The sequence below is a fragment of the Strix aluco genome, chromosome 8 (genome assembly GCF_031877795.1).
Source record: "Strix aluco isolate bStrAlu1 chromosome 8, bStrAlu1.hap1, whole genome shotgun sequence".
Taxonomy (NCBI): Eukaryota; Metazoa; Chordata; class Aves; order Strigiformes; family Strigidae; genus Strix; species Strix aluco.
In genome coordinates this window covers 2683898-2710018 of record NC_133938.1, presented here as the reverse complement: position 1 = coordinate 2710018, position 26121 = coordinate 2683898, and the positions used below count along the sequence as shown (strand labels likewise).

General features: G+C 42.1%; 1 protein-coding gene across 5 annotated transcripts in view; it reads left to right on the top strand.

Annotated features, from left to right (window-relative positions):
* The first annotated feature begins 9043 nt into the window (after nucleotides 1-9043).
* Nucleotides 9044-26121, top strand: part of RAVER2 (ribonucleoprotein, PTB binding 2) — a 33919-nt gene continuing 16841 nt past the window's right edge. For 4 of the 5 annotated variants that reach the window (XM_074831815.1, XM_074831816.1, XM_074831817.1 and 1 more), the window contains exons 1-4: nucleotides 9059-9232; nucleotides 20255-20321; nucleotides 20807-21276; nucleotides 25195-25386. In XM_074831815.1, the coding sequence (XP_074687916.1) occupies nucleotides 9059-9232; nucleotides 20255-20321; nucleotides 20807-21276; nucleotides 25195-25386 (903 nt within the window). Of the gene's footprint in view, nucleotides 9233-20254; nucleotides 20322-20806; nucleotides 21277-25194; nucleotides 25387-26121 lie in introns of all 5 variants that reach the window. The other variant, XM_074831818.1, reaches the window with a different exon arrangement.

The window sequence follows — 26121 nt, the reverse complement described above, 5'->3', positions numbered from 1 at the left end:
ATTGCCTTGATAAAAAATGTGATTTGGAAAGCAGAGTATGTTACAGTTTGCCCATGAACATTTTATAAGGCCACTTAAGCCATGAAATATTATCTTTACCCTTGCCCTTGGCAATGAGAGAGAAGACAGATGAGAATTCATGGGCTGTTCACGTGCAGCAGCAGTTGTGACTATAACTGGTCAAAATGAGATCTCTAGCTTTCAAAGGCTTTATTCTGCAAAGTGACCCAGAAATGGTGGTGAGGCTGGAAAGTGTATTTGTCAGAGTACAAATTACAGTAGTAAGCTGGCAGCAAATATGGAAAAGGGGGGAAAAAGTAGGATGCAGAAGTCCTGGATCAAGTTAGGAGAGTGCAGGTAATCCAGAAGGCTGTATGCAAGGGCAAAGATTAATTTGCAGTGTTCATAGCTCTTGGCTACCCATTTCATTTGCTTTTAAAAGAGAATCGCAGCTCTGGCTGGGATTTTCAAAGGAGCCTGCGCCAGGCTTTCAGCGATGTTTGGAATATTAATTCCTACAGCAGTTAATTCGGTTAACTGTTGGGTGGTTTTGCTGTACAATCCCTCCCTTTGCCATGGACCCTAACTATGAAAAATTAATGTAAGTGCCATCGAGTATTTCATATTACTTGTTTGCAACACTTCTGCGTGATGAGAGGTAATTATTTTCTCCGCTTTATGTGCTCTGAACTGAGTCACGGAAGGACCTTGGCCCAGAAGGGCTTGTGTTTCTGAAGCCAAGGCTACAGTGGAATTTAGACACTCAAGTCCAAGAGTGAAGTCCTCCAACCCGGCCTTGTTAGTGCAGTGCCAAACATAACCAGTATGTTTGCCAGCGCAGGCGCAGAAACGCTGCCAGTTTTATCTCCCTAGAAAAGCCTGAGGCTTCCCTGCCTCTGCAGCATTTGTATCGCCTGCCCTGGGGTGTGCTCTCTGAGGTCGGGGTATGCAAATCCTCTGCCCGGGAACCCAGAGGAGCCGGGACTGGCAGGAATTCAGAGCACCTCTAACACCCTGTGTGAACAGGAGTTTCCAAAGTGAGGCTTTGCACGACAGCCAGCACTAAAACGTGCTTACTGGGTGCTTGCTGCATTCCAGGCAAAGGCTGAGTGACGTCTCCCTCTCCTCTGCAAACTTCCAGTGAGATTTTCAGTAAACACTTGATCTAATAATATATTCAGGGAAGATAAAAAGTCCAAAGTAAAAAAAGAGTTTCCTTCAAATAATCAGATCTACTTGGCTTAACCAAGGCTTTTGCAGTAACACAACGCAATCCTCAGCCCCCCAGCAAGCGGCGGTCAACGTCAGTTACTAACAGCGCTGGCCTGAGGAGAAAAGAAGCACAAATTTGGTGGCAGAGGCAGAAGACGTATTAGATCTGGAACTTTCACCTTCTGCTCACTGATGAATCATAGTAGCCTCGTCTAATGCCACGGAAAACATTTATTGTCGTCATCCCCGGGCTGGTTTCATTAGTGGTGGCAGGAGATGTTACTGCTCGCAGGAGCTGGGAGCCAGCAGTAACCATTATATTTTGTTCTACTTTATGGTATATTTTTATAGCTGACACTGGCAAAACCACCAGCTTCTTGGAGCGCTGCCTGAACAAGTGCTCTCCGCTGTTAATGCCGCTAATGGAATAAAATTAGTGATAGCAAAGAAGGGAAACTGTTGGCCAAAAAGCAGAGTGCAGGAACCTTTCCACCCCACCCTCCACCTGGCAACGAAACGTGAGGACAGCAGCTGCTCCCCAAAGAAAGGGAACGACTGCAGCCTCCGAGACTGTCAAAGCTCTTTTTATAAGCCGTATGTCGCGTACAAAAATGCGCAGAAAGAAGTGGTGCCGTGCCACGCCAAAGTTCTTACAAAACGGGCAGTTTCTCCTCTTGAAACCCAGGTACTATCCCCCCAGTTGAACAACGGGCCAGTCCTGGATTAGACTGCCAAATATTTCCAGTTTGGTCAGCATGGATGGATTTTTCTAATTTTAAAACTCTTCTACTGCACCTAGAGATAATGAAATCAGACAGACGCTCTGAGAGAGGCTGGCACTGGGAACTGCAGGAAACTGGGAACTTGGTCAAATAGTTTTAGTATACTTATTTTCAGTTTTCCAACTTCCTGACACTTCAACAATTAATTTGCTCCCAGTATCAATTCTCTTACCGTAATGTATGCAAATCCCATGCAGTTGGGAGAGATTAAAAGTTGAGTAATTAAACTACGTGGTCTAATTCCTGCAAAATAATAATAACGTCTTTAAGTGTGTTTATTTCCATTGCAGCTTAACCAAAGAAATCTCTCTAAACAAGTCAAAATGTGTTACTGCTGCCACCTCAGCCAGAGAACCTGGAAAACAGGAAGGCGATGGGGTTTCTTTGCTCCCCCTGAAAACACAATAAACATGTAGAAGTTCGACGCTTCTGTAAGTGTGTTTATAGCAAAAAGTCATGTTGCATAAAAGTTGCTATGGAAACCTTTTTATAACTGAATGGCAGAACATTTTTAAAGTCTCATAAACTTTTTAAGAAAGCATTGGGAAAGTTTAACTTGCATTACATCCTTTATGCCAGTTTTCCATATTTAACAAGTTACAGCAGTTTTAAGGACAGAATTGTGGGGGTGTTTCAAATTCCAACCTCTGCTGGCAGGGATAAATTACTGACTGGTTTATCGTATCAAAACAAATCGCTGGTAAGGTGCCTGTTCACTCCCAGTATGTACTAGCTATTCAGCTTTTCTTTAAGTTTATGATTAGCCAGATCTGTAGGGGCTGTAAATGAGATAGTAATGGAGATGTACCCATTTACCCAAGGGAATGCTTCAATTCAGTATTATGGTTTCACTATTTTTTGATGTGAAATTATTTTACAATTTCCTGTGAACTATAAATATCAGTTTCCAGTGCCTAAAAAATAGGCCTTTACAGAGAATCTGAGACAGAATGATTGGAAACTACAATTTGCAGCACATTAACAGGTTAGCCAATAAAATGCTCTGTGGAGGAATGTGGGGTTGTACCTGTTTTTGCTAGAAATGCAAGGAACTTTTTTTTTAATGTTAAAATTGCCAAAATGTACTTTCTGCCAGTAAGTTATTACTAAATTTGAAGTTGACTCTCAATGAGGAAAAATAAAGCCTCTGCAGGGAAGAATGGTGATTTAAAGCAGGGAAGGCATTGTTTTAGGAGAAAGTATTGCTGAGGTTGCTGTGTGAATATATTGGCCTTTAGGGCCCTTTATTGAAGAGGACTGTACTTTAATATTTGTTTGATCTTCTTTTCTTTTGTTCTCAGTTATTATTCAAAAAGCTGGATTGTTTTGTGGTGGTTTGGTTTGAGATTTACTCTTTTTTTGCTGTCTTTAAATATAACCTTCACACGGATTTGCTAACGACATGCGTTAGGCAACAAAGGTTAGAAATTCTACTGCAAAGACCACGATTTCCAAAATAGACCATTACATTATGTTTCAGTGTAATGATTTCCTCAGAATAGTTACTCACTTTATAAGTTATAGCTCTTGCCTCTTTCATCTTTTTACTGTTTATTTGCAGACCACTGTGTTACAGAATAGAAACTGAGGAGAAGTTGCTAACCAGTCTGTTGCTGAGATAATCCATCATTCCTAACACATTTAGGAGCAGTGTTACACCGAGTTTAATAGCTATTAGGTTCCACTTAAAAAGAAAATGTTCAGCTGTGGCCAAAGTCACTTGAAGTGTTTTTGTGTCTGTATGGAAGAACGTTTCAGGAGCAAAGAAACAGCCCATTTTTGGTCACACAGCAGTACCTGACATATTCCAGTGAACAGGAGTTGCGTACATTTAAGGGTCCCGCAAAGGAAAAATAACTGACTATTGGCAGCGCAGCTCTGAATGAAGCGTGGGGCTGTGGTGGTCTCTGAAGCAATCTGTCACCCATCTGGCATCTCTTCGACAAGATGGGCGCTGCTGGGATGTGATTTGATGGACCTGAAGTCTGATCCTGTATTACTGCAATTCCTAAGTGCTTGCAGAATGAAACATTAATCAAAATACCTCTGGTATTAAAATGAGCTTAGCAGTTCATTGGGAGGACTTACCATGTCACAATACCTGTCTCAACAAAATTGCAGTCTAGACATGCTGAGTTATTCTGGTGGTTAATTAGTGAATGGAAACCCTGCAGAACAAGCGAAGCCTGCGACTCTGCAGTAGCTGCGGAGAGGCGTTACACAGTTTTTGCCTCACCAGAATACTGAAGGTATCAGTTACTCCCTGTGTTGTTCTAGGTTGGTAATTCGATATGAAATTCCATTTGTTTCTTAATGATCCGCACCGTTACTGCGCTACGGAATGCTACACTGAGAATGCTGAATGTATTTAAATTTGTTAGAAAAATGGGGAAAGGACCTTCTTTTGGCACCTCTGGCACATTTTGGAGGCCATACGCATTTGAGAGACAGACGATTAAGCATCTAGATGATCATCACTGAACTAATTACTGGTGTTGACAACTGAATCTACAGCTTTTGGTTTCAAAATTTCAGTTTCCTAATGAAACAAAATGAGCAGCTAGAGCTTGAAACAGTGGGTGTGGTATAGACTAAAGAGAATGGTATCGTTCACATGAAGTGGTGCTAGCAATCAAGGATTTTTACAAAGCTTCAAATTTGCAGCAACTGATGGATTCCACACCCCCATTGCAGGAAACATACCCATCACGGGGTTTCAGGTTTTAGAAAATTGTATAGATTTCTCTTTCACATAAGAAATCACTTATGTAAAGAGCTCACAGATACATTCCTCGTATCTCGTGTACCTGGGAACATCAGATGGGTCTTTGAGATCCAGCAGATGTTCTAAATCTTGGCTTTAATTTTATCTGCACAGATCTGAACTTGTTTGTACTTTTGAACATGGACAATTATGCCTGAGTGCATCTTTAATTCAGAAAGAATGTTTGTGACACAATTCTGTTTTAACACTCTCATTCCATAAAAATGAAAAAGTAGATATGGCTTGTATTACTTCAAAGCTGCAGAAGCACGGGTAAATTAATCTTCAGCTTAGAAGAGCTACAAAAGCGACTGCTGCGGATGGGTACATTACTCTTAATTAACAAGGAATTTAGTGCACTAAATTAAATTACCACAAAGTGGCTTATCTGTATAATAGCATCAAGGCAGCAGTGCAACCAACATTTGCAGATGACTATACTTTTCTGCTGTTTTTTAAATAGTGTTTTTTGCTTTTGCAGCAATTTTGAAACGTAATGAAAGTGTATTGGAAAACTGAGGACTGTTTAGAGCACAAAGCATAAATGTGTAGGGCTTTGTTTTGAAAGCAACTAAAGTGAGTAACTACACTCATACAAACATGGGCACACGATGTCTGCACATAGAAGGATGGTCTGTAATCAGTAGATGAAATTCTTTAAGGAAATTACATACGTGCATTGGCTCACTGTCCTCTCCCGGGTACTGCTGCGTGGGGACTGTTACCACTGGCATTTCGGCCTGACTTGCACCATCTCAGCATCTTCCTGAAGACATTTCCCACTCCTGCAGATATGACAGTGCAAAAGAGAGGGTTCCCTAACCTCTCACTTCTCACCCCACAGGTGCAAGGACTGATTCAGCTTACACCATTTATTATCACTGTTACAACCTAGTCAGCAGTTACAAAGACACAGCTGAGAGCAATAATGACTGACCTGAGGGAGCAGCGCTAGCCAGAACCACCACAGAGGACAGGAGCCTGAGCTACCCGCCCGGGGCTTTGGTACTGCTGGCAGAAACTGTTCAGGGTGAATTCCTGAAGGCAGATTAACTTGTCAAATGAGAGAACTGCATCACTAAGGCACTGATATGTCTGTGGAGGTTCAAAGGAGGCTGGATTGTTGTCTTGCACAACCTCTATACCGTATTAATGTGCCCACTGATGCTCGGCGGGGCCTCCAAAGGACTCTGGGGTTTTACTTTATCGGTGCCTAATTGTGACTGTTCTTTTATTTAAAATTATATTTTAATTCTCCAGGTACCTGCTTGAGGGTGTACTGTAGTTCAAAACAGGGATGACATTTGGGTTCAGGTGGGAATATTTCCTCAGATCAGATCGGTTGTTGGTGCCGATGCCTGTCTGGCTGATTTGGTTGTCATATGAGGTAACACGTGGCCCACCTCCTTGTTCATTTTCATGGACCACCTCCACAGACAGTGGCAATATCCTTGACCTTTCCTGCTCTCTTCCCGCAGCACTTTGTCATTGCCTTTTAGTGCAGGTAATTCCTTCATCTGCCTGTGCAGTGTCAACTACCCGTATACAGAATGAAATCTGAACACTGGGGGGAAAAAGATGAATACTTTTACCTACAAAATACAATCTTTTAAATATGTATCTCGAAGGAAGAAAAATGCATACATTTCTCCAGAACACTTTACAACTAATACTGCAGTAGTTTTATTTTTGCCATTAATATAAAACTATTCATTTCTGAACTATTCCTTTTAGCAATGCTTTTAATGAACTTTTAGTAACTTTCATTCAGATACACCTGCAGCCTATCAAAAAAAAAACAAACCACAGGCACCTTTTGAGAAGGTAGTTGCTATAGGTAGGATTAATTATCAGTAGCATACAGGTGAACCAGTGTCCACCTTCAAACTGGAAAAATTAATGGCATAACTAACTACTCTGCTTTCACTAGTTCATTAGCTTCACTAAACTGTAAGATGTTTGAGCAGATCCATAATTTCTCCTGTAATAGTTTAATCTGGTAATTATTTCTGAGGAGATAGTTACGTGTTTCAGAGCAATCTTTTCTATGGTCCCAGAATAATTTACATTGCATCATCTATTATATGCTTCGGATAAGTTTTGAGGGGACAGTATTTAGTATCCCAACTTCAATTTCATAGCTTGACCTGAAAATCGATTTGTAAATAGTCACTAGCAGGCCTTTCACTTGCAAATTTATCTTTTCCAATGATAATTTTATAGGTAGCATGTTTAATCCTTTGTAAATCCTTAGGATTTAAGAAACCTACACCTCACAGCTTGTGTGGGAAAAGATATTTCGTAGTTTTAAAATGCAAATCTTCATCTGAAATCTGAAACAAGAGCAGGTATATACTTATTTTTCAGTTACATTTCTCAAAGAATGGTCACCTATGAAAATCGTGTTTTTCTAAGAACATGAAATTTTCTTTAGACCAGATCTCACACTAATCATTTGTTATAATGGTTTTTCCTGTCTCTTGGTTTAAGTATGAAGGCTAAGCTAATATTGTTCAGGACAGGCTGAATTTGGCAGTTTTCAAATTCTCCTGTAACAAATACACAAACTATTTACAAATGTCCTTCAGACCTCCCATTTCCAAAAATTCATTAAACATAATGCAAACATTGAAGGAGGAGGAACATTACCTGTTTAAAAAAATTAGGGAAAAGGAAGCCCTTGAACAGGAGCTTGTCAACCCTGACAAATTTTTTAATAGTACACTAAAACCAAAAAGTACTTTGATTATTGTTTGCTCAGTAGTTTTAAAATTAATTTTAAAAGTAATAAAGGTCCAAGATTCTTTGTACTCTTAATTTACTAGCTTTGGTTTGGACTAAAGCAACTTCTAAAACCACTATTGTTATTTGGTGGTTTTTTTTTTCCTCTAGCTGGCAATCCTGTCTCTAAAATGGCACTTTATGCCTAGTCAAGAATTATCATTCAGAGTTAGATTTTCTTGATAAGAACTTGGTCACATCTAGCCAATTTAACTCAAAGTGTGTTTCCAATTTCCTTTTTAAGGCTATTTTTCAGGTTTGGATTCTCTTTTGCCTGTTCTTTGTGGCTGGCCTCATATCTAAAAATGGATACAAATATTTAGATTATCCTTCATTCATTTATAGCAATGATGACAACATTAAGAGCTAAACTTGCTGTGTTGTAAATGACATTGCAAGTAACTAAGCTAAGGAAAAAACGAGTTTTCCAAGAGAACAACCCATTTTATTTTTTAAAGTAAGTGCCGACTAAGAGAGCGAAACATTTTTACAGATGGAGGCTTCACAGAAGGGAAAATTTCTTTTATAGTGACTCCCAGAAATACTTTCCTGCTATTGGGATGTCACGCTCCTTTGCTTCGCCTGACGGCCGCGTGCCCGGTGCCTGCCACCCGCCATTACATGGTGCTTTGCCCCAAGAGGGTGACTTCTGCCGCAAGCGCAGCACCCAGGCGTTGGTTTACCCCTTTGGATGCTTTGTCATTTGCTCGGTATGTTTCTGATGAAGAGTAAAATTAGAATGAGATCATCTTGGGCCATGGTGCCCGCTAACCTCTGATGGAGCATTTGGATTCACTTGAGATCTGCTTTATTTTGTTGTCATTCTGCATTTCAGCCCCTCGAGGTGGACTAAGGACGGGACGTCGGGGACACGGGACCTTCTGGGAGCAACGAGCCGCCTCGTGCCTCAGCAAGAGAGAGGGCCGGTGCCCAGGCCTTGGCCTCCTTGAGGCGCCTCCATCACGATGCCTCTTGGGGCAATTTCCCTCATAACGGAGCTCTAAACTCTCCTCGAGAGCGCTTAAGTTCTTCCCTAAAATCTGACTCGAGATACGTCACTGTGGGGATGAAGTTCACCCTCCGATCCCCCACCACCCCCACACACCCCGAAGAGGGTCGCAGCCCGCCGCCGTTACGGGCACTCCCGAGCTCCGCTCGAGTTTTCCCCGCTCCCGCCTCCCGCGTTGCCCTTCTCTACTCACAGGGGAATTTTTTACCCCTTTCTCCGCCTTTGTGCGGCACCGGGCCGGGGTCGGGCCGCCCCTTTGGGGCTGCCGGGGAGGCCGAGCCCGCTGCCCCCCTCACGGGATTCCGCAGACTTCAGCCTCCTCCGGGAGACACGGAGAGTGGCCGGCGGGCGCGGCCAGGCGGCGGGGCGGGCCGGGCCGGGGGCGGGGAGGGCGGCGGGGCCTGGCGCGGTTCCCCGCGCCCCGCCGTGCCGTTCCGTGCCCCGCGGCTCCCCCGCCGCCCGCCCGCCCACCGCCGCTGCTCCCCCCCGTTCGCCCGGGCGCTCTGCAAGATGGCGGCAGCAGGCGAGCGCGGCGCGGAGCTGCCCGCGGAGCCGCCGCGGGGGGTTCGGCCGCCGCCGCTGGGCCCCGAGGAGGTGGCGAGGCGCCTGGCGAGCACCCGCCGGGAGCTGAGCAACAGGCGCAAGATCCTGCTGAGGAACCTGCCGGCCGAGAGCAGCAGCCAGGTACGGCCGCCGCCTCCCCTCAGCCGGCCGGCGGCGTGGCGGGACCCAGCCGGCGCCTCGGGCCGGCCGTGCCCGGGGGCAGGGGAGGGGGAAGCGCCCGGAGCGGGGCCGGGGGCGGCGTGGGGGGAGCCGCTCCCCAGAGCCGGCGTGAGGGAGGTGCGGGGCGGCCCGCGTTTGTCCTCCCTCCTCGGGGGAGTTCGGGGGGCTGCAGCTTCCCTGCCTCCCGCCGCGGGCCGGCTCGGGCTTCTCCTCCCGGCGCCTTCTTGGGCAGATGGCTTTGTTACCGCCGGTAGCCGCGGTGCCTGCGGAGAGCGGCTCCGGCTTGTCCTTCCCCCCGCGGCGGGAACTGTCGCCCTCAGCCGCGGGGGACGGCGCCGGGCTGGCCGGGCTGGGCTCCGCGGCAGCTTCGTGCTGGTGCCCGCCGTTACCCGCCCGGGGGAGCCGGGAGCGGGCCCCGTCCCGGGGCTAACCCGAGGGGGCTGTGAGGGGCAAGGTGTGTAAATTAGCAGCGTTAATGAGCGCGCTAATAGCGCTTGTGTGGCTGCTCCTGAGGGGAAGCAGAGGCCGGTGTGTGTGTGGCCCGTTAGTGGCTCGTGAGGTGGCAGCGGTGTGCTCACCCGACCGGGCAGGTAGGGCCACTTCACCATCCTTAACACATCCCGTTTCTGTGTAAAAGCAAAGCTAAAAAGCTTCAAGCCTGGTTTTTGTTCTATTTTTTTTTGTATGTTTTTCCCCTGAGGTGAGCAGCGTGTAGACAAAGTAGTTTGCCGCAATCGGTTAGGGGTTTAGGAAAATTCTGCTCAAATTACTGCAATTTGGAGGAGAAAATCGGTGAACTCTTAAACCTAATGCATGTGAGTGAGATTCTGAGGCGATTTAGTTGCATCGTCACTTACCAGATCTTTACCTGCTCCAAATATTCAACTTGATGCACAAGTATAAAAAAATGGAATTCCAGCTTTTGTTCTAAACTGCTCCCTCAGCCTCTTCCCCTCTCTTTGTAATGCACAGGCGATTTTACTACCTGCAGGTAAGTGCAGCCGTGAAGACTATCATTTTCTCCATAACTCCGGTAGAAAGGGACCATTCATTTCCGAGAGAATCTTTCAGCGATCAGTGTAATTTGATCCAGAGTACTGAGCTGGCTTGCCACTGCCCTTCTCGATGTTTTGTTCTCACGTATATGGTGCCTTTCGGTCTGTCTGGCCGTGCTGTAGTCTGATTATGGGTAGTTAAGGGTTTTAGATATGACAGTTTTGCTATGATCTGGCGCGATGTTTTACGCGCAGAGCCCCACCTCTATTTATAGCGACCTAATGACCTAATCAATAGCAAACTCACAACTTGGAAAACCCAGCTAATCTTCATCGTCTCTTCAAGAAGCTGTCATGCGTGACTGTGTTGACAGAGGGGGCTTACTGGCATGTCACAAGATGCTTGCTGTGGATAGCTGGAACAGGATCCCTTTGTCAGACACTCGAACTTGTTACTTGCTCCTGTTGCACGCAGCAGGTACTTCATGAATTCCCACGTGGACTGGTTAAAAGCACATCTCACCTGTATGGGAGCCATCAGGTTAGGCGTTGCTTGGTCAGATAATGCTACAGGGAAGTCCTAGCGTGAAGGTCCAGTTTGGCAGCCATGCAGTGTTTTGGAAGTTTGCCATTTTGTTTCGATGACTTAAAAGTAACACTTAGACGCTTTTGTCTCCATCTGTAAGGTTCTAATGTTCACCTGTTACTAGGCTAGAACAGTACCACCATGTACAGATCCTGAAATCCAGTTTCAAAAGATGTCATTTTAATTTTTAACATTGTTGAGCTATTGGTTTTGGCGTGTAAAGGCAGAATAGGCATGCTATAGAGAGGAAGTTTCTGTCCTGGAGCAGTTTTGGAAAGGAGAAGTATGTTTGTGGTCAGGCATGTTAAGTATATCAGTGTATTTGGCTGTTGTGCATTTCCAAAAATTACCATGAAACTTAACATTTCTTATTTCAAATTAACGCCCTTGGTAAACACTGTGCGGAGGTGTTTTGTCTGCTATTTTCTTCTTGAAATGATTGATCAGCCAAATAAAATCAGATAAACTGTTGCTAACCTGGCCGGTTTATTTGCCATCAAGGAAGAGATGAACATAATTAAAATGCAGCAAAGTCTTCCAGAATAGGTTTTCATAAATGTAATTGTTCATCTGTAATCATTGGGGTGTTGGGTTTGCTATCACTCATTGTTATTATCTGAAGAGTGAGGCCAAGATTTACCAAAAACAGTTGTCAAGCAAGAAATGACGCTTCTGCTGATACAGATTGGTGGAGATGTTCAGTTTTGTCAGAAGGTACATCATCTTCCAAATGAGAACAAAACTCCAGTTGTTTTCTGGTGAAATTAGGTAACAAACATTTTCCTCTGCCAGTTGTAGCTACATATTAACTTTTCTTATTTATTATTGCACTTGTAATCTTCTGTTGCCTTTGGGGTTCCACCTGTGGTAAACTGAATTAAAAAAAAAAAATCACTCTTAAGACCACAGAACAAATGTACCTTAGCCATGAAGTTTCTGAACCAGAAAGAGACTTCCACAGGTTTGTAATCTTAGAAACCAAACAAACAGAGAGATCTTTAAGTGTCAGAAGTGTTCAGCACTTTAGGTGCTGGGTAGCTATTGTTAAGGAACAAAGGTTGCCCATGTTTGCATCTTGGCAAGTGGGATTTCTCTCTAAATGCATTTGGCAACATCTGTGTTCTTAAGGAAATCCAAAGCCTGTTTTCAGGAGGAAGGACAGCCTGAAGAAAACACTTTGCAGTCTGTCACACCAAGTCAGTCAGCATTCCCTACGAGCTCTTTTCATTGAGTGTCAGTATGAAACAAATCCAAAGGGGGGAACAAATTAAGTCAAAATTATTTCAAGAAGATTCTTTCTGCATTGCGCTTTATAGCTCCACCTGCAAATGTGTACCTGCAGGATTAGTATTTCTTCAGGCAATTCTCTTACTACAGACATGGAGAAATGTACTTTTGTGACAGAGCTGCGGTAAACATTTTCATTAGCACCTTCACTGTTCTTGAAGGCAAAGTCTCCATTTACTGTTTAGTTGGCAAGTCAATCAATTTTGTACTGACCTGTCACGGTGAAGTCTTCCAGAGCTGCCATTTAGTTCCCCATATTCATTCTCCTCTGATTCCTCCAGCACAGTACCTGAACTGTGCACATTATCAAACGTGTGCTGTGATTATGACCTAAAAATGGACGTATGCTGTTGCTGTCACCTCTCTAAATCCTGAGATGAAGCACCACTGATATCCGAACAGTCATATTTTTGTTACTTTTTACATTGCTGAACCTATAAAATTAGATAGAAATGCACTTGTCACTGCTCTGATTCCTGTTAGTTGGGTCAGAGCCGTGAGTTAAACAGCTTACCGGATCAACTCCTGTCCTAACTAATGTCATGTTTTCCCTCCCTCAATCTGACGTTTTTCTGTCTTTGTAGCTGGATGTGAACTATATTAAAAATCTGCTTAGTATTTTGTTCTACTCGGGGCTTTCCTTCTCCTCTCAATCACATCTTCGCACATCTTCTTGCTCTGAAGCTCTGGGAGAGGTGTGATCTGGTAACACACGCTGAGAATATGGGACCCCCCAGCTGTTACTCTGAATATACTTCAGATTTTGAGGTGATACTGTAGCCCTGCTGTCTTAAAAAGAGAATTCGGTACCGAGTGTGGACCAGGCTGCATGGAGGGTCACAAGAGGCCTTCCTCCTGCTCCTCTGTGGAGCTTCGCTGCTCGTGTCAAGAACGCAGCACTGTGTACCAGCCTTCACGTACAGGACATGCTCTCCGGAGCAACAATCCTCTCTCCTCCTGCAGACTTTGCAGAACATACTCCTCTAACTTGCAATTCTTCTTGCAAGAGTGGGGAAGTGTCATCCCCCATCTGCTCATACCAGAGTAATCATTTTATGGCTTCATTAGGATGAAGGATGGATGAGCAGGATTCAAGGAATCCTAGCAGGGCAGTGATATGTGACGTTTTACAGTAAGACAGGCAAGATTGTCCTGTTGGTGTCGGTCTTTTTGGAAAATGTCAGATAGTGGGTCTGTCCTTTTTGGCAGTAATATCCTCTGATGCAGTGTTGTGGTAAGACTGATGTTTATATCAAGAATCTTTGCAAAGAGACCTAAAGGTAAGCCTCGTTGTAGTTGTTCACTTTATTCTGGTCAGTGCTTGGCAGTGAATTAGCAATCTCTTGGTTGGACCTCTCTTGCGATTGCCTTGTTGTGTGTGCATCTCCCTGAACCGTCGTCGTCTCTGATGAATCAACTCCTCCATTTCAGTAGCAAGGAACGCAGTCGCATACGACGGGGAAGGTGCAGTGTTCAAAGGCATGCATTGCAAATTGAAGGTCCTTGGAACTATGATAAAACTGCTCTGAGAGGCAGGAGGACTGCTCTGGGCAGAGGGAGGGAAGGAAAGGATAACTTCTTCTTTACTGGAAAGAACTTTGGGATGACCAGAATGTAAGTGAAGTTGTACCTTACTAAACGGGAGGTTTTATTTTGCTGGAGTATTGTATGGCAAGTCAGCTTCTGTTTGTTTTGGTTTTTGTAATTACCTCAATGGATTAGACGAATTGTTTTTGATTTCCCCCAAGTCATTGTATTTTCACTGTTAGTGGTTCCTTATTTATGTCTGATTAACTTCCACGGGAGCAGCGGCTCGTAACTGTGACGTAACCAGCAGTCTGGTACCCTGGCATACCAGTTTGTATCCCATGGAGTAGCTGTCAGGAGGAAAAGACCTTGGGTTATCTTTCTTGCTAATTATTACCAAGATCTGTAGCAAAAGCTCCGGTCATCGCTGCTAAGATTAGCTGATCAATGAGGGCTGTTCACTTTTTGATTCCTCTCTTGCAGCTAAGGAGCCAGTGCTGTGGAAGATGCACTTGCTTTCAACCATTTTTTTCTGTGCTTCATTATCTTTAAGTGCCACCATATTACATTCACATTTCCGCTCTTCTTCTTTAACATCTGAGGCTAGGAAATAAATCTTATAGAGGGGATGTTCTACTTTAATGTAGGACATGAAGTAAAGTAGGGCTGATTAATTATTTTAATACCCTGTAGTTGTTCTTTGGCATGAACAGACTCTAAAGAAAGATGAAACATTTAGCTGTTGATAAGAAACTGGTGCAGTTCACCCGGGATAGGGATTTATTTTGCAGTTTGGGACCTGATGTACCCACCCAGTTTTTTTCACCGGTGTCTGTTCCTGATCAAAAGACAAGTTACTGCTTAGCATGATGCTATTTCTGGTGGGGTTGGTTTTTTTTTTTTTCTTCTTTGTCCCTGGATTAGCCACAATTTTTCCTTGTTCCTTTTTGATCGAAAGCCTTTAATGAACTGTGATGATTTGAGGAAGTACTCTCTCCCAATTTGCTGTATGCCAGACGTTTAAGTAGAAGGGGCCTTTGTGTTTTAGTTAGTCCTCCGTCACACTGACTGAACATGAAAGGCATACTTGCAGGATAGTGAGTAGCTCTCATGCCTTAGGATGTACGTGCTTTTTGAGTTTCTTTATTGCTTTCCTTTTACTTTGTGCTCTTGCTCTCTTATGTTACCTCTTCTATGTCTTTTTCATCTTTCTGTTAGCTTGCATATTGCCCAGCATACCCAGGCTGATGAAATTAATTTCCAGTCCCATAGTGTTCCTCTTACCAACACACTATGTCTCTGGAAGATCAGAGAAATGTTTTTCATTCCATGTCTGTCATAAGTTTATTGAGAAACTGTTGTTCTTCTGTCTTAATGTTTTCTTATATTACTTTAGTAAAGATCTTTGGAGGGTATGAACTTACAAAAGTGAGAGTCAGTTCTCAAACAAAGAAGGTTTGCCCCAAAGGCAGTTTATGGCCTAGAATTACAGGCTTGATTTTAGTTCAGGTTTCATAGTTTGTGACTGTTCGTGGCAGTGAAGAGGAATGTGCTAAGCAAAATCTTTAGGGCACACCTCAGCGCTCACTGTTGCTGGTTGCCTGGGCAGGTAGACATCTGCTACACATCTTAGACTTGATCCTACAGCCATTGCTCATCTTCATCATCAACTTTCTTTAACACAACATTGAAAAACACTTGAAAATTTATCAAAAAGAGAACATACTATACAGTATGATGAGCCCAATCTTTGTGTGAAATTTTGCTTGCTAGGAGCAGAGGAGGATTTATCTGGTGGTTGATGCTCAGTTGGTGAGAATTTGAGGAACTCCTACCTCTGTGGTCATTAGGAGACAGGAGATGTTTAAAATTGCACTTTGCATTAGTCCTTGTGCTTTGTTATCTAACCCTCTTGTTGGTGCTATGTACTCCACTTCTTACTGCCCAACAGAATCTCTGGGATTTTCCTTCACTAGCAGTTTATTATTTTAAACGGTGTTCTTGTGCTTACTATCTTTTTTTTTTTTCTCCACAGCAGAACTTTTCTTTTTTTTTTTTTTTCCTTTTATATCTGCAGTGAAATCCATGTGTCGTGTCATGGACTTAAAGATGTAGTGGTCTAAAATTTGAATTAAATCAGCACCCCATTATATTATTTGTAAATGTAAAGCTTTTTCCTGAGAAGTCCTTTTCTTTCCTGCTCTGCCTGCACAAATGGAAACAAATTCTTTTTTAGTTATGAGATGATTTAAAACTTCTTGGTTAGCCAAGCATGTTATTTACTTCAACTACTTAAAACATAATTGACTCCTGTTTCAAGAATATGCGTGTGAAGTTTAGATCTTCAGCTACTTACTGAGAGCCAAGTTATAGACCAGGCTTGTACACTGTTGATATTGGAAACACCACTAAAGCTCACTGTAGAAATCTGGCCAGGCACCATTATAATTGTTAAATATTTTTATTGCCAGAATAACACAATTCAGTATTACATCTAGAAAGACAAAAATACTTGGGTTTAGGGTGCTGTAGGCTTTACAGTATATTGTTCCAGGTGATGACTGAGTATTTCTTCTCTTGCACTCTGATATGAAATGCTGGATATGAAAAGCTGATTTTATTAAAAATAATGCTGGATATGAAATGCTGAATATGAAAAGCTGATTTTATTAGAAATAATACAATGAACCTTAATAATTCAATAAATAAGGCAAATGTGCCTGTTAATGACTCCCTTTCTTGTTTGCGTCTAAAACAATGCAGGTAATAAAGCATAAAGACAGATCCTCTCTAAGGCAGGCATTCTTTCCGTTTGAGAGATGCAAATTTCAAATTGATAGTATGTGGTAAAAACTCATGTTGCCAGTTTTTCTACCTAAGACAAGACAGGACAGGCCAAGAACTGAAGTATTTCAAGACCACATTTCTCATAGTAGTAAATAACACATTTTTTAAAGTATATTCAGCCTGTATTTACTAGTGGTTTCTCTTAAACTTTTCCCTTTTTTGGGTTTGCTTTTTCTGCTAAAGTATGAACTGATTGTTTTCTAGTTAGGATTTTAATTTTTACTGTTGGTAAGATTAACTAGCTTTCAAAGTCTGCTTTTAAGAACTTTGAAGATTTAAGGGGCTGTATAGTAGCTAAGCATTATTGGTTACATTTCTGTTCCAAGATGTTTAGTTAGAGCTGCTGGCATGGCCCATGTGTTTATGCAACTGCTGGTACTCTGAACTGGCTCTCTCCTCTCTTTCCTCTCCTCCTCTCCCTTTCTGCAGTACGACTCATCCTTGCTTTGACCAGGGACACATCCCCCAGGAGCTGCCTGGCAGGGACTTTGCCCAGGTACAGACACAACTTGGTGCCCAAGAGTTGGTGCTGAGTATTACATCTGGTTCATGAGCCAACGAAGAGACGATCGTAGGGGTGCAATAATTAAGGGTCAGGATAGGCACAGCTATAAAGAGTATTTGTGTTGGATATGTCGCGGGATGCATGACCGCTGTATGCCTGCCACATAGCTTTATAACCACTTATAATTTTTGTTGTCAAAATACTATAATCTAGCCTGATGTTCAGTGAGTGACGCTCATGGCAGCTAGACCTTCCCCATGATAGTGGATGTTGCCATTTTGTTTAGATTTAGTATGATTCCATTAAATGATGATTATTGTGGTAATTGTCAGTCAGTTGGGTTTTTTTCAGGCTAGTAGATTCATTCATTTATAAAAGAGGAAAAAATCCTTTAGGATAAGCAGTTTTGTAAACGTTATGTGGAAAAAATACTAATAGTGTCCAGGCTTGGTCACCAGATGTTTGGATGTGGGTGTTGTGTGTGTGGGCAAAGTGGTGGCACTGGAGATGGCAGTCACTGCTCGCGGGTGGTACCACCACTGAGTTTATTACTACTGCTTTATTACACCTCATGTAATAAGAAGCAGTGAGCGCTCGCGTTGCCTTTCTCATGTGGCTGCCCAGCAGAAAGCGATGCCATGGCAAGGCTGACCTGGGAGGGGGAAAGGTTTTCCTGCCACAGAGCGTGGGTGGGGGCTGACAGCTTCTGTGTGAAGGGGTGGAGGTAGGTCCCAATGTGGGGAGAGGGCTGGTGTAGCTGGGCCGAGGGTGCGGAGGCCGGGCTCCCCTGGGGAACGAGCTGGCGAGCCGCTGTCAGGAGGTCAGGAACGGGGAATGAACCACCGCTGTTTGTTTCTGCCGTGCTCAGGGAAACAGCCCTCTGCTTACATTCCTTGGAAGTTAATAGGGTCGCACCAGAGAATATACCTGACTTGGATGACCCATTTCTCCTCCCAGAGTAAACACTCCTTCCCGGCCCAAATACTGGGTAACTGCTTACCCCAAAGGGACCAACTGTGAGTGCTGTTTGGTGGTGCACAGCTGAACCTGGTTAGGAACAGCGAGTTCTTGTTGCTTTCCCTGGCAGTTCTGCTCTGAGGTGTCAGGAATAGAAACTGTTAACGACATTGAAATGGTAGGAGTGTTCATTCTTTTCTAACAGACCTACATGTTGAAGGACATTGAAGGTAAAGTTTAGAGAAGTGCCCGAGTTCAAAAGCCGACTTAGTATTTCTGAAAATGTTATAAAGAATCTTAGCCTAACATAGACAGGTATTTCACAGATACTTACCTATATGTTTAATTCGAAGGAGTATACATTTGCTTAAGAGTCGGCGTGGTGTGTTTTATTTCTGTAAATTGTCACAAATGGTCTTTATGTGAAAAATGCTTTCACTGAAATACTACACAAACCCAATTCCACAGGTAAAGGTCTCAGCCCTGCCGTAGGGGCCATGAGGGCACAAGAACAAGCACCTTCCTAGAAGAACCCATTGCACAACCCTGGCAGCGTTTGCAACAACCTGTGGAAATCAGTGTTAAATCTTTACTAAAATTACTTTGCTTAAACTAGGTTTTAATTTTAAATCTTCCTTATGTTCTCATCATTTTTTACATGACACCTCATAATTATCCCACAAAGATAGGTGCAATACAGGCTATTTTCCCTCTTAATTAAGGTTTCAGACAGTTACTGGGAAATCACGTGAAATCATCTGAGTCACAGATGACTTTCAAAAGAGCGTTCAAAGGTGTTTGAAATAATATTTCCTGCTACAATCATTATATAAAACTTCCAGTGTTACTCTTGTAAAATAGGAAATAAAAAAGGTAAATATGTCCCCTTCTTTCTAAGTGGGACAGAAATAACTTCTTTGGAGTCTTCAGTGCCACAGTACAGGAACTCTGTGCAAAGTGTCTTCCCAGTCTCTCGTGACTGAGAATGAACTACCATCTAATTCTCGTTAGAGAGGTGTCCACTGTCAAATCCCCTACCTGACTTGAATCTTTGAATTGTGCCTGGCGTATTTTGCTTTTCAGAAACCACATCCTGATCACATCTGATTAGAGGATGGCTGGTAGCTTGAGAAACGCTGCCATATTTTATTAATGTAGTATTTGACAGCTGTTAGCTAGTGAAACTAGAGATTGGTGCTCGCTTGACTAAAAGGTATGCACCTGATACCAGTCATGGAGAACCCAATTAACCTTTAGGCTATATATATTGAATTAGCAAACTGGCAAGTAGACTGGGCTACTGGAAACTGTTCGCAATTAAACTTCCAGACAAAGTTGGTTGATTATTTTGCTTACTCACATGGTCTCTTGCTATTGTGTGTGGGATTTATCCAACTAAAAGAATACTTACATCCAGGTTACTACTCCTGGTTTCTCCTTGGGGATGATTAATGTTCACCTCTGCATTCTTGCCGCTGAACTGATAATTCTTCATGGTTTTTGTGGGGCATGTGCATACACCTTGCTCTTGGGGAATAGCCACAGCAAACTGGTACACACCTCTTACACTTGCTCCTACCCCACTCCTCCCATACCCCTGTTCTCTCCCCATTAATTAATGGGAGGAAATAATGCTCTTGGGATTGATTCTTCGTTGAGCATCTGTGCAGTAATTGATAGAGGATACTTCCCAGGGGTTATTCTGGGCACAATTTTCTGCTGGTTGAAAGGGCATTCATTATTAAAAGAGTGAAAATCTGTTAAAGTGAACTTGAGCAGTTACAGGAAACTAAAGCAACTGTTGCATTTTATGACAGCATTGCCCTCCCTCAGTAAACTGCATGATGTGATGTTGCTGGTATTTCTTGTCTGTGTGGTATTTTAACTATGCTAGCTGCACTTTGGAGAAATTGTGGGAGTTTTGCTATTTAATGAAACTGTGATGTTATTCATCTTTATCAAAAGACAGTCAACAGGACACCCTGTTGTGCTTATGTGACTTTATATAACAAAAAGTAAATTAATCAAATTCAGTAAGCCGATTTTTTATATGAGATAAAAACATTGCTGCAGTAGTATAACCAGTGCTTTTAAAAACAAATATTTGGTAGTGTTTCTATGGTGAAATTTTCTGTTTATTGGGAAAGATTTTGAGTTTGGTTTGGTTTTGGGTTGTTGGTTGTGGTTTGTTTTGTTTTTTTTTAAATGAAGATGAATTTATATGCATATTTGGTCTGGTGAATTATTTATCTGATGTTACTCGTACTTTTGTCTTTCAGGAAATCCATGACTTATTTAAAGATTATGAAATCAAGTATTGTTATGTGGACAGAAATAAAAGAACAGGTAAGAACTTAAAATCTGCCAGTGTCACACGTTTCAGTTCTGTCATGAAACTAGTGAGGAACATCATCTGCCATGTATGAGGTCATCAACTTCTCTGTATGAAGTCATCAACTTCTCTGCCATCGCATAGCTTGATCGTCCCTCAGTGCCTTTTTTGGCTGCACAGTTTGTCACCATCAAAGAAATTCAGTAGAATCAGTAATGTGTTGACTTCAGTAGAAAATTTAAACCTCAAGTAGTGAGGTTGTGTGTATCTGTGTTTCTATAGTCACTCTTTGAGTTAATTACTCATGACATCCAGTTGATAATGTCAAATTTTAAAATATATATTACAGCATATCTCTGTCTATTGCATCTTCAGGGTAAATCCCAAACTCTTTTATTTTTCCTGTGACTTACACTGGTGGGTTTTGAGGGGAGGGAGAGATACAGTAATCACCTCTGTAGCTGTGCTAGGTGACGTAACTTGTTTTGGTCTCTTACAGCATTTGTCACTCTGTTTAATGGAGAGCAGGCTCAAAACGCGATTCGGAAATTTCACCAGTATTCTCTTCGGGGGAAAGAAATATCCGTGCAGCTCCAACCAACAGATGCTTTGCTGTGTATTACCAATTTGCCCATTTCATTTACGTTAGAAGAGTTTGAAGAACTTGTGCGTGCGTATGGCAATGTCGAGAGGTGTTTCTTGGTCTATAACGAAGTTACCGGCCATTCAAAGGGCTATGGCTTTGTGGAATATATGAAGAAGGACTCTGCTGCAAAGGCGAGACTGGAACTTCTGGGGAAACAGTTAGACGAGAGCACTCTCTTTGCACAGTGGATGGATGTGAACCAGCTGACGACAAATCTTATTCACTCCAAGTGCCTTTGTGTAGATAAACTTCAAAAAGACTACGCTGATTCAAAAGAACTGATCCAAGCTTTCTCACTGAAGTATAAACCTATTTTCTGCCAGGTATGTTGAATTTGTATCTTTTGGAAGATCATGGTCATGAGTTAAGTAGCTCTGTATTTGCATCTTCGCTGCTTGCTGTTTTATCCTTTTAGTTTTCCATTAAGTAGTGAATGGCTATGCATCTACATTGTGATATATGATGTGGTACAGATGCTGTACTGGTATGGGTTTGCAGTGATCAGTCGATGTCATCTGGGAATTCTGCAGGAGACCGCTCCCACGAAGTGCCAATAAAATGTTTATAAGACATCCCCTCCTTACGTATTTTATTGAAAATAATTTTAGAAATATTTTAGAGAGCTTTTAAAATAAACACTGATGATGGTTTTATTGCTCAGTAAAGAAAGACAGAGTGTATGAATACCACAAGTGCAACAGTTTAGATGATGGAGAATATATATACATGTATATAATTAATATATGTAAGAAACTAATATATATAGTATCTAATGTGTTTTTTCCTTAACTGGAGAGGTTGTAGGCTTGGGGTCTTGTAGTCAGCTGGGCTTGCCAGCGATAGAAGTGCTAAATCTTTTGGAAAGCTTGAAAGTACAGAAGAGGTAGATCCCTACTAGCCTTGGCAAATGTAAAGGTTTCCTTCTCATCATGATCATGGCTTGTGAGATACTAGGCAGCAGAAAAAAAGCTTGCTTTAAAGTCACACAGTTGAGTATGATTTCAGTTGCTTGGGGTTTGTTTTGTGTTTTTTTTTTTTTTTCTTAAGTATCTTGGAAGGCTGCTCAGGGATTAGCTTCAGGGATAAGTAACCAGAGATTCTCACATCTTAAGACCGGACAGTCCATCCGGCTGTCTAGTCTGACCACCTGCAGGCCATCACATTTTCCCTAGTGCTCTGTTGGAGCCCCAGTAATTGAGTTGGCTAAAGCACATCCTTATACTTGCTTGATCCAGATACACCAGGAGATGCATAAATTGGAAGTAACTCTTTCCAGGAACTGCCTGTCCCTTATTATTTTGCACTTGTGTCTGTTTTCTCAGTTGAATGTATCTGGCTTCAGCTTCACCTCCCTGATGACTAAATTGAAGAGCCTTTGCTCATCACTGTTTTCTTCCAGTAAGAACATATTAAATGCTGTAATGAAGTCACTTGCTCAATCTGTGTTTAATTAGCTAAACAGATTGATCTTTTAAAGTCTTTTACTTCAGGGCTTTTTTCCCAGCTGTCAGATAATCCGGAGACTGTTACCAGCCCCCACCCCCAACAATTTTTCAACATCCTTTAAAAATTCTGAAGTTCAAAGAATAACAGGCTGCTTTGGTAAAGGTGGTTTTCACTAACAGTATTCTACTGTGCAGTTAGAGGCACTTAAAAATTGACTTTTACCTTCCTTCTTAAATCGTAATGATAATGTGTCACACCTGGTGTAGACAAGGAGGGTCTATGTCTGCATTCTATCAGTAAATGGCACTAAATACATGTTTCTAGAAAATCCAGGAATTAAACAGTATGCTTTGGAATTGGGAAATAGCCACCCAGTCAAAAATATATCCAAGAGAACATTCTTGGCACATTCTCACATTACCTATCACTTACATAAACACACTGTGTCATAGACTAATAGGTAGATTGTAGAAGTATGATAGTAGAAGAAAAATAGGTTTATTTATGATAACTTATGAATTATTCTCAGTGATTCTCAGAGAATAAACGTGCGATTTATTCTCAATCATGCCTCATGTTTCCACTGGGCATCCCCACCAGTACTGACAGGTAGGGGAGGCTCTGCCTCGAGGGCTGGCAGGGAGAGAGGCAGCAGAGGTGCTGGTTTGCAGGCGTAATGGGTGGGTGATGGAGACAAACCTCGTGGGCTAATGGGGGAAGCAGCCCTCCAGAGAGAGAAGATAAGAGGGTGGAGGTAGGTAAACAAGTAGTTCAAATTTGATAGATGAAAAAGGGAAGACAGTGGATGAATTCTCATCACAATAGTGTAATTAATTACGGTTTTATGAGTGAGATGACCTAAAAATTAAGTACAAAGGAAGGAGAAGGAGGAAGACAGAAGGAGAAGGAGGAGGAAAGTGTGGAAAAAGCAAGGAGGGGGGTGTGACATGATGGGTAGAGATATAAGAGGGAAACTAGGAGAGGACAGGGTAGCAGAAGCCTGGGTGGGAAGGGAATTTCAATAGAGAATGACTAGAAGTGCCTTTGTCTGGAAAGCTGCTCCTGAGAGACTGAATGCATTTTAGAAAAACAAAATTTTCATTCACACTCTTGTTATTTTACGTCTTTGTGACTACAGTCTCTCTCTTCCTTCCGTTTCCTAATCTTGGCCAGTCCAGCCTTCACACCACTCCTGTGCTCAGATTGTCCTTCCAGTAAGGTCACTTTGACCATTTTGCCCATCTCCTGGTATGGCTTCTTGAATGTAGCTGTCTTGTGCTGCTTCCGTGGCTTAGTTCTGATGCAGTATTTCATCATGTAACTATGATCTTTTACCTAAAATTCTTAGCTTAATTCATGAAATAAACTCCGGTTTATTTCATTTTATTCCAAAGTTACCATTTTTTGAAATAAGTTTGATTTCTCCTCTATTGACAATAGAAATGTTCTGCCAGGAGGAGCTGAAGCCAGATACTTATAGATGGGTCTTAGAAAAATGGCTTTTCCTAGCACTTGTTTTGCCCTTTGCTTCAACAAAATGGACCAGAAAACCTCATTCCTTTCTTATGTCAACTTTAAATTATCACAAGGAGGTTTCTACTCTTATGCAGATAGGGGCAGAGGGCTTTTCTTCAGTACCTGTTTACTTGGGAAGTTTAAAAATTCCTGATCCATTAGCAAGAATACTGGTAGCTGCACTTTCACATGTTAAGGAGTTTTTAACTGTGCACAAAACTACAATATGTTCCATAGCTGCAAACCATTCTTTTCACAGGTACTTCAGGTCTTTGCCAGTGCAGCTAAAATGATGTCAAAATAAAACATAATGCTTCTCCACATAGGCACACATACAGCATATACATATCTATGTGTATATTTATATGTCAAAACATGTGAGTTCTCCAGAGCTCTTCCCAGAGGCCAGCTTTTTAACAGTGGCATCAAAGATCTGGCTACCTTCTTTTTCTTCAAAGTCTTTGAGATTTATATTTCAGTTGTAAGTTTGTGGGACCTAATAGTTTGGAATTAGTTGTTTTTATCCAGTGAAATCGAGAGGAGATTTCTTCTCTTCCACATCAGAGCTAGTATCTGTATATCATTTCTGTTCATTTTGGGACTGGAGATTTTTGCCTAAGCTTTATTCCCTCCCTTCTCACCCCCTTTTTTTGTTTGATTTAAATCTGCTCATTCTGCTATAAAACTCTGCAAACAAAGGACAGAGCATTGTTTGACACGTAAGCCTGTTTCCAGTCTGCTTGATTGATCAGTCTGGCATCTTCTCTTGGCATTAAATACAACCACAGACTTCATATTCTCCTAAAAGGCAGTATGTATCAGTGGAATTTGCATTGTTACATGTTTCAACAACTATCATGTAGTTTGGTGAATGATATTTTTATTATTGTAGGCTTAAAAATTGAACAATAATGAGTTTATAATTATTATCCTGCAAATAAAAAATATTGTAGCATACAGCTGTATTTACAATTTCCTTGTCATTCATTCTTTATTCTGAAAATATGTGTTAAATACATTTCATAGCTCAGGTTCCCCATGAGACCAGATTGAAGTGAAGGTGGTAATTCAAGTAGATAGAGCATGCATGCCAAATAGCATCTGAAAATAGGGTATTCAATTTACATCTAGCACGTTTGAGAAACAGACTGATTTGGGTAGGCATTCACATAAGGTGTCAATCGTTTTCAAAGTATTTTTGCAAGGGATAGGTGAAAATATTGCAAGGCAATTCCTGATATTCTTCATTTTGTACAGTGTATTGTGAAATGTTGTTTCAGTTTGCTCAGGATGAAGACAGTTGTATTGGTGACTTCGCAGTGGTCGAGTATGAAACTGCAGAGCAGGCAGAGAAAGTCCAAGAAGTCACGGATGGCATGACTATCAAAGGGAAGAGAGTCCAGGTGTCGTACTGTGCTCCGGGAGCGCCAGGCAGAAGCACGTTAGCAGCACTTATAGCAGCACAAAGGATGGTGAGATATTTGCAAATCTGTTTTCAGAATGAGTTTGATACACCTTGAGCAGCCTCAGTTGGGTTAGAGGGATTCAGCTGCTTTGCATTAGGAAAAGGAGCTGAGCATTTGGAAGAATTGAAGAATTAGCCTTTTTTTTTTTTAATCTAGTCAGCCCAATTCAACCTCCTTCATAGGCAAAGCATGGCCATGTACTGCAAGGAGGAAGGGTAAAATATGGCCTTAAGATGCCACAGAGTTACACTTAGGTAGCTCTGGGATTTGAGTAAATTTAATTTTCTGTAAGAGAAATTGTTCCAGTTCAAAACAAAAGTAACTGGAAGTGGAGTCATTTGACAAGCTAAAACTTGGTTTAAAACAGAGAGGCAAGAATTTGTCCATTTTAAGATAAATTTCAAGGTAGGAGAAATCATTTAATTTCATGGTTGATATAGAAGAAAGCTTTTTACATCCACATGTCTTATCAGATTACTTCCTAGAAAATTGGATGTGATAAGTGTTACATGAAGCTGTCTTAAACAGAGAAGCAGAACAGTCTTATTACTTTGGCTGGCTTTAGCCCACATCTTCGTGAGAGAGATGGGTGGTGCTATTACAAGATAGTGTGTGGTGTTCATGTTAACAGTGCCTTTCACATTCTCCTCTTTTGATAACTGTCTCAGTTTAAGGGAAAAAAATAAATGTGTCTCAGAAAAAATAATGTGCTTGAAGTTTTGGGGGAATAGTTTGTTAGGC